General features: G+C 43.2%; 1 protein-coding gene across 1 annotated transcript; it reads left to right on the forward strand.

The window, feature by feature from the left end:
- The first annotated feature begins 7344 nt into the window (after positions 1 to 7344).
- Positions 7345 to 10406, forward strand: LOC115052367 (sodium/myo-inositol cotransporter-like). Its single transcript, XM_029516442.1, has 4 exons — positions 7345 to 8198; positions 8290 to 8485; positions 8640 to 8767; positions 8848 to 10406. Exons 1-4 carry the CDS (start codon positions 7559 to 7561, stop codon positions 10029 to 10031), a joined length of 2148 nt encoding a protein of 715 aa, XP_029372302.1. The 5' UTR covers positions 7345 to 7558; the 3' UTR covers positions 10032 to 10406.
- Positions 10407 to 11860: the final 1454 nt, after the last annotated feature.

Genomic DNA, 11860 nt, shown 5'->3' on the forward strand with positions numbered 1-11860 from the left:
TAAAGTTTTTTCTTTTTTTTTTTTTTTTCTAATTTAATTGCTGAAGTGTGTGGTGGTGTGTTGAAGCCCACAGAGCTACCTGCTTCATATTCTTCCAGTGGTAATATTTGGAAGTATATTTGCAATTTTTTTATTTTGGGGGGGAAGACAGCCAGTATTTAATATATTAAAGACAGGCACTTTGTCTACAACCCCCCCAGCCGCCCCCAGCCGCCCCCCCACCGCCCTGCTTTCTCTGCAGATTTTTACATCGAGAAAAAAATGTCATCTGACTTCAGTACTTGCTCCCAAAAGACGGCAGTCGTCATTCATGCAGTAGCAGCATGCTAAGTCTCTCTGTTTATATTTTACTCTTCAGACGACACACAAACTGATGCTCACTCAACTCCTTCAAGGCTTTTTTTTTTTTTTCTACCAGGGGCCCCAAAAATATTTTTGGCCGGCCCTGTTTTTGGATGTCTGCTAACAACACATCTGCATCTATTTCACATTCAAGAATGAGCAACTTTAGTCACTGAAATAGTTTTATAGTCTGATGAATCTCAATGTCCTTCATGAGAATTAACACAGTTAAATACTTGTAAGCACACGGACACACACACACACACACACACACAAACACACACCCTGAGCTGTGAGTGCTGGCTCACTGCATCAGTTATTACTTCAAAGAAGCCAAAAAAAGAAAGAGGGAAAGAGAAATGAGGGTTTATTCTTCAGCGTTCATCTGTCAAGTTTTCAATCTCTGAAGATTGAAAAAGCTGAGCTAGTGTTTGGTGTCAGCATTTTACAAGTGTGTGTGTGTGTGTGTGTGTGTCAGTGTCAGTTTGTTTGAGTGTGTGCGGCTCAAATGTCCCCCAGACAATAAGACGCCCTCATTTAAAACAACTGAGAGAAAGAGAGCGAGCACAGACTCTCTTCTGTCTGACTTCACGTTGGACTGAATGTCGGACGAACCGAATCCCACAGAGGAGGACGAGAATTAGAGAGGTTGAACATTTAATCACGGTTTTGGTTTTTATGCTGTGATGGTAAAACACACAGCTCATTTATGTTATCTCTTCTGATTCCCCTCCATCTGAAGGCCCGGTCATGCTGTGAAATTCGTCCTTGCGTCTGTATGAATCATGCTTCTGTGAACTCTGTGATTTAATGATCACTCACAGGACTAGTTGAACTACTTTACCAGGCATGCAGCAATTTGACCATGTTTCCATATCTCAGCAGTTATTTTAACGAGCAGCGTTGCCATAACTGATGCAAACGATGGCTACAACAATGAAAACGGGACCCAAGTTGCAATAAACGGGCTTCGGCGTTCAAACCTGCTGATCTCCAGAAATCGCAGCTGAATGCGTGTCCTGAATCAGGGCTGCATGTGACAGTCACACCAAAGTGTGGCTGCCGTGTAACTATTCTGAAGAAACTTCTGGAGTTTATAGGAGCACATTTTTCTCTGATTAATAATTAGATTTCCTGTTAAAAAAAACAAAACAAATCAGGATGTTTAAGTCTGTGTTTAGACTCAATTCATCGATGACTCACAGCAGAAATAACCAAGGATTTTTAAGTGCCATGAGTTGTTCAGCAGCAGGCTGCCAAAAGGAATGAAGACCGTTGACTTGGAGTTTAACCCCAATTTAGCTTCACAATATCTTTTTGTTCATCTCATAAGCAACATCAGAGACGCGTGTAGCTAATAATTAATTTAAGTGTTTTGAACACAGTGAGGAATCACTTTGTTCTTTGGATTTCATGTAGATGTTGCAGATGAAGCATCTGTTGGTCTTTAGATAGCTGTCTCTTTAATTTTACACACACGCACGCATGCACGCACACACACGCACACACATGCACACGCACAGAGGAACATCAGACTATCTGCCCCATGATGTCGTTGAGGTGTTAGTCAAGGTCACAAAGCCGTACGTGCTCTTCTGGCCTCCTTCTCCACGTCTGTAGCACCATGTGCACGCTTGTCTCATGCACATACATCACCATAGCAACAGATGTGCATGCACATTTTATTACCATGGCGATGTCAAACTGTGTCTCCACTGGCTCCACCAGTGTAGCTTTGTTGCTAACGCTAAGCTCCTCTCCTTTAATGCTAGCAGAATTTTGAGATTGGTGGATGTTATTTGTTTTGCTTAAATTATGTGATTTATTGGTTGCAGCTTCTTTTGTTATCTAATTGCTCTATGATAATAAACAGATTTATTTTTGTTGCTTTTGTTAGATAAAACAGGCGACTGTAAGATGACACCTTCTGCTCTGGGAAAATGTGATATTTTTCACGACATTCTGGCATTTCACTCACCAAGTTATGAACGCAGAACATAATATTCTGATTAAAAAACATAACCCGGGCTGAAATCTTCCCAAAAATATATTTGGGAATATTGGACGACAATTATGCTGAGAAGTCCAGTACGCTAATACTTATTGTGACCATCATTACAAAATGTATTGTGCATATGAAAGCTGACATTATGTTCTAATATTCAGGGAAACCACTTTCTTTGTGTTATCGTGGATTTGTTGGATTTACTCATAGAAAGACACAACATGCACACAATGTAAGGCTTCGCCTCCCCTCAGTGGGACTGTTAGTGCTGGTGTTTCTCAAAATTCAATCATATTTTTCATTAACCCGCAGGGAATCACCAGCCCCCCCTTCCACATGCACGTACACACGTCTTGATGATGATAAACATGTTGGAAGTGATTTTTCCTTCTGCCTTTCATTCCTTCCACCATCTGCCACCGCCAGCAACTCTGAACGCAGCAGTTCTGTTTGTGTCAGAGGAAGAATAGCACCCTCATCCTCTTCTTCCTCCTCCTCCTCCTCTCTTCTTCTCTGTGCTGGAGGGGGGGAAATCTCTTTTTAAATCCTGCACATTCATGGCAAATCTGTCATCATGGCGTCCTACTGCCCCCCCCCCCCCCCATTCCTCCCACTACACCGCTTCAAGTACACTGTGAGCCACTAACCTCATTGATCACAACATTATTTTATGTTTGTCGTTCAATTAACTGAGATAATTAGACAAAGAGGTGCTGCTGTGCTTATTTGTGAGCTTCATATTCAGCTGGTTGGCGGACTTATCCATGTTTCTGGACACTGTGCGATGTGAAGCTAACCAGCTACACGTTATTATTATTATTATTATTATTATTATTATTATTATTATTATTGTTGTTGTTGTTGTTGTTGTTATCTCAGCAAGAAAGTGAATTAGCATTGATTAAATGGTAAACATGGAGAGGAAGTGAATTCTTACCAGATAACATTTATGGCATTTATAGCTGATGATAGATTGAGGTGTGACTACTCTTGTTTTTTATTCAGGTTTATTAATTATTGTTGATTATTGTTGTTTGCTGTTGTCATGTTTGTTGAGGTGGAAAAATGGAAACAAAAGGTATTAAGGTAAACTAATGTAACTTTCATTGTGTTATTTTGGTGTTGGAGGAGCAACATAAACTCATCATCTTCTAAAATGCTGATTTTAAAGTCACGTTTAACCGTCCATCAGTTGAACAGGAATCCAGAGAAGTCCCGATGCTGAGAGAGGAAATTAAATATCGTCTGGGAAATGTGTCTTTTCTCTGATGTTCTGGTTTCCAGCAGAAGGGTGAGGCCTGATTGACAGTGTGGGATTTTTGGTTTTTATTTTTCAAAGCTTTATTTCACCACAAAATGTGACGGGTAAAGAAAAGAGCCTCGCTTCTGCTTGTGAGGAGCAATTTTAAGTTTGAGGAAAGCAGAAAATCTGTCTCAGAGCCACATATTTACATCGATGTAACGCTGTAGTTTGTGGTGTTTTATCATCACAAGGAGTGGTGTCAGATTATTCAATAAAACAGGAAGCAGCCCTGCTGTCTGCTGGCGCCATCTACAGTAAAATACTGGAGATATCAGAGCGCTCCTGATCCACCTTTAGAGATTCAGTCCTGCCAGACATCACACCCTGGTGTTCAGCTGTGAAGACATTTCTGCTCTTTTTATTCAGTTTTTCTTGTCTCTGCATCAAAATTCTGTCATCATGGCCAAAGTTGGTCACAGTCACCGGGAGCCTGAACTTAACACCAACTATTTTTTTTTTTTATTTTGAGCTGTAAGATGTGGAATCATCTCATCACCAACCTGCAGAGAAAACAGTAGCTTCAGTTTAGTTTTCATCCGAACAAGAGTTCAGCTCTGGCAGTTGTGATGCATTTACAGTCCAGTCGGGTGAACGCACTGGAGGGAACCAAGGAGCTATTTTCCAAACATTTATTCATGTTCTTTTATGTTTTCTTCAGTTTGGATTTCCCTGAGGCCCAGTAAACCTCCTCCTGTCGTGCCAGGACCTCGGCCTCTCAGCAACCTCTGGTGGCTAAATGGAGCTACAGCGGTCCAGATCCAGAAGGTCAGTAAATGCATCCATGTTTAAGAACCCCTTCATCCTGATAAGAACATTTCCCCAGAGTCACTGTTTAAACATCCAACAGGAGGCCTGAATACTTTGCTGTCTCTTCTTACATTTTACCTGAATAATTAGCTCTGATTCAGTATTCAAAAATCTCAAGTCATAGTGAGGAAATTCGCTTTCATGGTGTTGTTGCGATCTAACAAAAGCAGAAGTCATCATGACATTCTGTTCCCAGAAGCGCCCCCAGCTCAGCTTCAGTCAGTTCACAGCTTAAAGTTTATTAAAAGTGCAAAATCACGGTGTGGATGCAGAAATTACCCAGTACACCCCTGACTGCCACGGGCAATAAGGTCACGGGCAAACTGTGAAAGCATACACACACTGACATGCAAACTATTTGGCATGCATGGATGTGACAACCTAACAACACAAAGGTGGAAGGTTGAAATGCAAAGTTGCCAATAAACACAAACATACAAAACAATAGTCACCCAGACTTGGTGTTGTATCAGCACCGAGTCAGGCGGTGTCCACGTTGTGATTACTGACACACTGCATGAACATCTGGGTTTATGAGTAACACTGTGCGTTAGTGGGTCCCAGTCTATACACGCTGTGTGTGTGTGTGTGTGTGTGTGTTCACGGAATGCATGTGAATTCCAACAAGCTGCACTGTGTACTTGTCTGAACTGGAAAATATTAAACTTGCAGGTCATTAAAACAGAGTAACAGGATGTTCGGTTTATTGAACAAGCGGTGTGCAAACGGCAATCACACGATGAGCAGAGTAACCAGCAACCATGATGCTGCAAAGGATGATTACAAGTGAGAATTTCTTCAATAAACCAGTGAAAAGTTTCTTAATGGGAGATTTTCTTCATATCTGATGAATTTAAACACCAGAGTCCTCGTTCAGCCACAGATCTGATATTGGTGCATTTTTCAGCTTATTTTTTGATTGAAAGTTCAAAGTAAATTATTTTTCAAAATGTCAAACTACCCCTTGAAACATGTTTTGTCTTTGCCAGCCTCTGTTGGTTTTAAGGTGAACTGCAGCTGAAGCATTTTACAAGCGTTGCATGAAACAGTCTGAAACTTTATATCCGCTCACCTCTATCAGTCATAAAGTGATGAAAGAGAAGCACCAGAGCTCTGCTGTGATTATTATAATCCTCAGAATGTCACTTTTCTTCATCAGAAATCGGATGTGTGTTGGTGTTGGCGCAGATTCCATGAAAACATCATTTCCATTTTATTAAATAAAAAATATGTGGCCCAGACTGTTTACGTGCTGTGATTGGTTTAAAATCGATTAGTCTAGTCAAGTGATTTTATTATTATGAGTCTTTTCCTAATCTTTGTTCCATAAAGACGAGATAAAGTGAACATTCACTGAGCGGCACCTGCTCGTCACCGTCATCGTGCACATGCTGCTGCTGCTGCTGTGGGCGGGTGCTCCACTTGCTCATATTAAGCTGAGGACTGTGCAGATACCAGCAGTCTGCGGCTCGAACCTGAGCAGCAGGAGGACCCTCCGCTTCAGAGACGACCCCGGGGCAGGACGAACTGCGGCGGCAGGTAAGAGTAATTCCACTGAGTTCTTCTTCTTTCTTTATGGAAACAGGAGACTGGATGAGCAGGTTTCTGGCTCAAGTTTGCAGAAAGTAGTTTCAACCCAGGCTGTGAAATTCATTTTCCTTTTGCTGGTATTACAATCAGCAGGTGTCACTGTGCAAGCAGAATTTAAGTCTAAGCCACATAATTAATGACCAAATAACTGAATATTACGTTCAGAGGAATATCTGTGAATTATAAATGTTAACCCATTGTCATAAAAAACAGATCATATCCCAGTTCAAGCTGCTTACTAATTCTGTCTCTGCTCTTAAACATAAATATCCCAAAGGTTCAAACTCCCTTTTAAAGATTGTGTGTAGAGCAGCAGTCATATTTTTCAGCCTCACTGCAGATGCTTGTTTAACAGAAGTCTTGTTGTAGAACTGACAAACCCTCAATTTACCCTCAAGAAGTCTGTTGGTTCAGTAAAAGTTATTTAAAATCAATGTTGACTCAACTCCAGGTAGCACCGTGTACTGTAAACGCACTATTTTCCCTGGTGAGGAAATGTCACTGATGCTATTGTTGCCGATGATTTAGAGTCCGGGAAAATTTTCCTGCTGCCTGCACACGGCTAAAATAAAGTGAAAGGAGGGAAGTGTTGCTTTAATTTTCCTCAGACAAGTTGCCCTCCACAGACCAGAGGACGGTCAGCAATAACCAGGCAAAGCAAACAGCAGCCTCATGTAGTCCTGCAACGAGAATAGTGACAGCTTGTAGTTAATAGACAGCATCCACGTTCGTTTCTTCCTGCTCTGCTGTCGGCGGCATCAGAGGTGCTTCAAGGGACAGAAGGGGTGAAGTGCTGACTGCTGCACTTGTCTTAAACTGAGCACAAACAAGCTGTCTGTCATGTCCGCCGATGTGAAGGAACAATGAGCCTTCACCAAACGCTCAGCTGTGCAGGTGCATCGGAAACACAGAAGGGAAAAAAAAAGAAACACGTTTTCTGTGTTTATACAGCTTGCAGGGGTCTTAATATGACCGGGGTTGTATGAGTCAAGACTTTTCCTTTTTCTCATTCTCAGAGCTTTTTTTTTTTTTCTTACTGGAGAAGTGAACATATTCTAAAGAAAGAAATGAGTGATATTTCTCGGTCTTCAGAAATCAGACCACAGGAATAATTATCATTACATGTGTTTCTGTTTGTTTCAGGAGCCAGATGACCTTTATGTTGTCTCTCGCGGCTGCTTCAGTCAAAACTCAGATGCCATGTGCTGCCATTTCAGGAGCAGCTGTGTCACAGCCTGTTCTGAGTCCCAACACTTCATATTAATTACAAAAGATCAAAAAAAGTGGAAGGCTGCTGAAAATATTTTATTCCAATTAACATTTATCTCTTACATGCCTTGATGATTGCATTGTTCTCCATACATTTATATATGTATATAAAACAGTGTGGAGATGAGTTAAAGAAAAAATAAATGAATTAAATTGCAACTTTTGAACTTTAAATATTTGCTTTTCATATGTGGTACCAAAGTTAGATATATTGTGCACCAGGAGACAGCAGCTCTGAAGTGATGGCCCCCAATACCACCATGGAGGTGGCGGACATTGCAGTTGTAGCGGTCTACTTCCTCCTGGTGTTAGTGATCGGCCTCCTGGCCATGTTGAAGGCCAATCGCAGCACAGTGAGCGGCTACTTCCTGGCCGGTCGCTCCATGAACTGGGCGGCCGTCGGCGCCTCTCTGTTTGTCAGCAACATCGGAAGTGAGCATTTTATTGGACTTGCTGGATCTGGTGCTGCGAGCGGGTTCAGTGTGGCTGCTTGGGAATTCAACGCCCTGTTACTGCTCCAGCTGTTAGGCTGGATGTTCATCCCCGTCTATATCCTGTCTGGAGTTTTCACCATGCCAGAGTACCTGTCCAAACGCTACGGAGGAAGGCGGCTGAAGGTGTATTTCGCTGCGCTGTCGCTCATCCTCTACATCTTCACCAAGCTGTCCGTGGACCTCTATGCCGGGGCCTTGTTTATCCAGGAGTCTTTAGGGTGGAACCTGTACCTGTCAATCATCCTGCTCATCACCATGACCGCTCTGCTGACGGTCACCGGCGGTCTGGTCGCCGTCATTTACACAGACACCGTCCAGGCCTTCCTCATGATCGCAGGAGCGCTCTGCCTCACGGCCATCAGCCTCTTCAAAGTGGGAGGATTTGAAGGTCCTTTGTGCAATGAAGTGACTGCATTAGCACCATGTGATTTAATCAGGGATGATTTCCTGTAAACGCTGTCCTTCTCTGTCCGTTGAAGGGATGAAGATCAAGTACATGCAGGCCGCTCCAAACATCACCGCTATCCTGCTGTCTTCACCCAACCTGACGTATTCTGAGTCCTGCCACCACCACCTCAACCCGAAGCCAGATGCTCTGCGGATTCTACGAGGGCCGAGGGATCCAGACCTGCCCTGGCCTGGTTTTCTCCTGGGCCAGACACCCGCCTCTATTTGGTACTCGGTTTAATTTTGTAGGTTTATAGTCAAATCTGTCTGGAACTAATTTTCGCTCCAGCAGATTTGAAGTTATTTCTCTGGATTAATGAAAACTGGGGGCCATGAATGTGAACTAGCTGTTGACTCTGATGATCATTGCCGTGTGTTGCAGGTACTGGTGCACTGATCAAGTAATTGTTCAGCGAGTGCTCGCAGCGAAGAACGTCGCCCACGCCAAAGGTTCCACCATCATGGCCGGCTTCCTGAAGATCCTGCCCATGTTTATCATCGTCATCCCAGGTAGTGGCGTTCATTTCTGTTTCAGTGAATGTGACTGTCGACTCACTAAATGTCTGATGGGTTTGTATCTGTGATCTCAGGGATGATTTCCAGGATCTTCTTTGCTGACGAGTTGGCGTGCATCAGTCCGGATCACTGCGTGGAGGTGTGCGGTTCTGCGGCCGGCTGCAGCAACGTGGCTTATCCCCGGCTCGTCATGTCAGTGATGCCGGTTGGCCTCCGTGGCCTGATGATGGCCGTCATGATCGCGGCTCTAATGAGCGACTTGGACTCCATTTTCAACTCAGCCAGCACCATCTTCACGCTGGACATTTACAAGATGCTCCGGAAGCAGGTCTCGTCCAGGGAGCTGGTGATAGTTGGCAGGCTGTTTGTGCTTTTTATGGTGGTCATCAGCATTGCCTGGGTGCCGGTCATTATTGAGATGCAGGGAGGCCAGATGTTCTATTACATCCAAGAAGTATCAGATTATCTGACCCCACCCATCGCTGCTCTCTTCCTGCTCGGGGTCCTGTGCCATCGCTGCAATGAGACGGGCGCCTTTTGTGGCGGGATGGTCGGGTTTGCCCTCGGAGCTCTGCGCTTGGTGCTGGCGTTTGTTTACCGCGAACCGCACTGCGGCCAGCCCGACGAGCGGCCATCTTTCATAAAAGACGTCCATTTCATGTACGTGGCAGCCATCTTGTTTTGGGTTTCAGCTCTGGTGACTGTTGCTGTGAGTCTCAGCACTTCTCCCCCCAGAAAAGAACAAATCAGAACAACTACTCTGTGGGGGTTAAAGGAGAGAAAGAGGCTTAAACAGCAAGGAAGAGACAAAGCTGAAGAAGTAGTCAACACTCTGAGGCTTCTTAACCTTCAGACTGTGAATGTGAACGGTGTGTTCGGGGAGGAAATGTGTGGGGACCACCCAAACAAAGATAATGTCCAACCAAGCAATGGTCACGCTGTCACAGCCGTGAACACAGAAACCCAAAGTCCAGCTCCAAATAGTTCCTATGCACTAATACTGGATCCCACAATGGTAGAAGGAGAAGGGAGAGCCGGGGGTGGGGACGTAGACGGTTGGAGGTGTGTGACAATATTAGACTGCTTCTGTGGTTTCCAGGAAAAAACATCCAAAGCTCAGGTTATCACAGCTCAGAATCAGGAGACAATTGTGGAGGAGCTTCTCCACGAACCTCCACAGACCAGAGTCATCCTAAACACAGGACTGGTGCTTATCTGTGCTATTGGGGTTTTTCTTTTTGTCTATTTCTCCTTATAGGCTCAATTAAAACTAAAACTTTGATGATCAGAAGATTAGAAGTAATGATTGTATTTTGTAATTCTCTTCGTACTCACAGGTGATCTTCTCTTAGGAAACAATTCTGCTGCCTTTACAGCGCCTCCAAAGGTGTGTAAGCATGAGGGTTATTGTCTGTTAACAGTCCTCAGCTTTCAGAAATGTCACACTGTGACCTGGATTTTAGGAGAAAGACAAAAGTCAAGCTGGAAACATCCTGCCACCAACTTTAACTCAAGTTCCCACTCTGCAACCCTGAGGGCTTTGATTTTGCATTATTTTGATATCAATATAGAATATCTAGATTTTTGTGAGTGACCATTGTATCAGGAAATGAAAATAATGCAATTGCATAAACATTTGGACAGATTTTCTTCGCCCTTTATTTTGTGAATCGCACTTAATCATGTGGCTACTGTATTTAAAAGGCACAATAACAAGCACACATGACACCTTTCAGTCAGTCATGACCAAATTGCCTCTGCGTCGCTGCGATGGAAAGTTACAGACTAGTGGTGGAAAGTTACTGGGCAAAGCCATCCCACAAAAGCTCACTGCAAAAAATGACAAAAGGGTTGGAGACTTTTTTTAAATTCTTTTTCTTATGTGTTCTTGTTCTTTATCTCACAGTACTCACTGCTGTTTTCAGGAAATATAACCACGGGGGGGATCAATCATGGCAGGAAGCTATCCGATAGCCAACCAGTATGCTCAGGCAGTTATTGAGAGAAATGCCAAAAGCAGAACGCTGTAAACGGACTGTTAGAGGCATCACTACTTGGACCAGTCATACCTGAGATGTGACCGCAGTGCTATTAGGAGCTTTTTTATACAGAGTGTTTCATAGTTTGTGTCATCCATCTCAAGAGGTAATTGTTGGCTGTCAAAATATGCTGAATGATGTTGACATGTTGAGCGGTGATCTTGCACACAGGCATGCAAACTCTGAGCGGCCTTTTAAGCATGTGTGGACTTGCTGTCCAACATGCCATGTAAACTGAATGCGAGAGTGAAAGTGACAAAGATAGTGAAAAGAAATTATGCAAGCATTGCTTAGCAGAGGCAAGTGTTTTGACCTGTTTCCTAGAGTTATTACCCAGAAAATGTGTCATCATTTTAGTGAGAAATATGCATCCCCATGTGGAACTGTCATGATTCTCGTGTATCCTGTCGTGCAACCATGAAACATCCCATTGGGACCGGGGCTTAAAATTCATTCCAGACTCATATTCAAACTGAGCAGTAAATTGCGTTGATTTGTTGGAGAAGCTTCATAGATAACCAAGGTTACACATACAAGTCAGTAAACTTAAAGCTTAAAGAAACAATCAATAGTGTTAACGTTGGTGCTTTATTCTCAACTCAAATCCTGTGATGACAGAGCGAGTGGGAGCTGATGCTGCGAGGAGCAAAGCACGAAAAAGGAAAGTAGGTTCCAGTGCAGTGAACTAGCACCACCATGTGCACGTATTCTCAAAACTGATCAAATAAAAAAAAAACAATGTCAAATGGTTTTAATGAAGGACGGGGACAGCCAGCACGGACACCAAGTGACCAAAACCACAACTAAACAGAAAGAAAATGATCAACAGCAAATGAGCCCAAGATAAAGTACGAATCAAAAGATAAGATAAATAAATACTTTTTTTTATGCTGGCAAAGCTACATTTGAGCCAAATCAGCAGTGGCAAAGTCCAGAAAGGAGAAAAGCACAGGTAAAGGGAAAATACCACCACGTTCAGTCAGTATGATGTTTCTCTTCATATTTGGCTCTTTGGAGTGAATTTACATGAATTAAATAGCTGTTTTGC

Source organism: Echeneis naucrates, chromosome 2 (genome assembly GCF_900963305.1).
Source record: "Echeneis naucrates chromosome 2, fEcheNa1.1, whole genome shotgun sequence".
Classification (NCBI taxonomy): Eukaryota; Metazoa; Chordata; class Actinopteri; order Carangiformes; family Echeneidae; genus Echeneis; species Echeneis naucrates.

Coding starts and splice junctions, on each gene's coding strand:
- LOC115052367 (XM_029516442.1), top strand. CDS start 7,559: ATGGCCCCCAATACCACCATGGAGGTGGCGGACATTGCAGTTGTAGCG. Junction 8,199..8,289: donor CAAAGTGGGAGGATTTGAAG/GTCCTTTGTGCA, acceptor TGTCCGTTGAAG/GGATGAAGATCAAGTACATG. Junction 8,768..8,847: donor GTTTATCATCGTCATCCCAG/GTAGTGGCGTTC, acceptor CTGTGATCTCAG/GGATGATTTCCAGGATCTTC.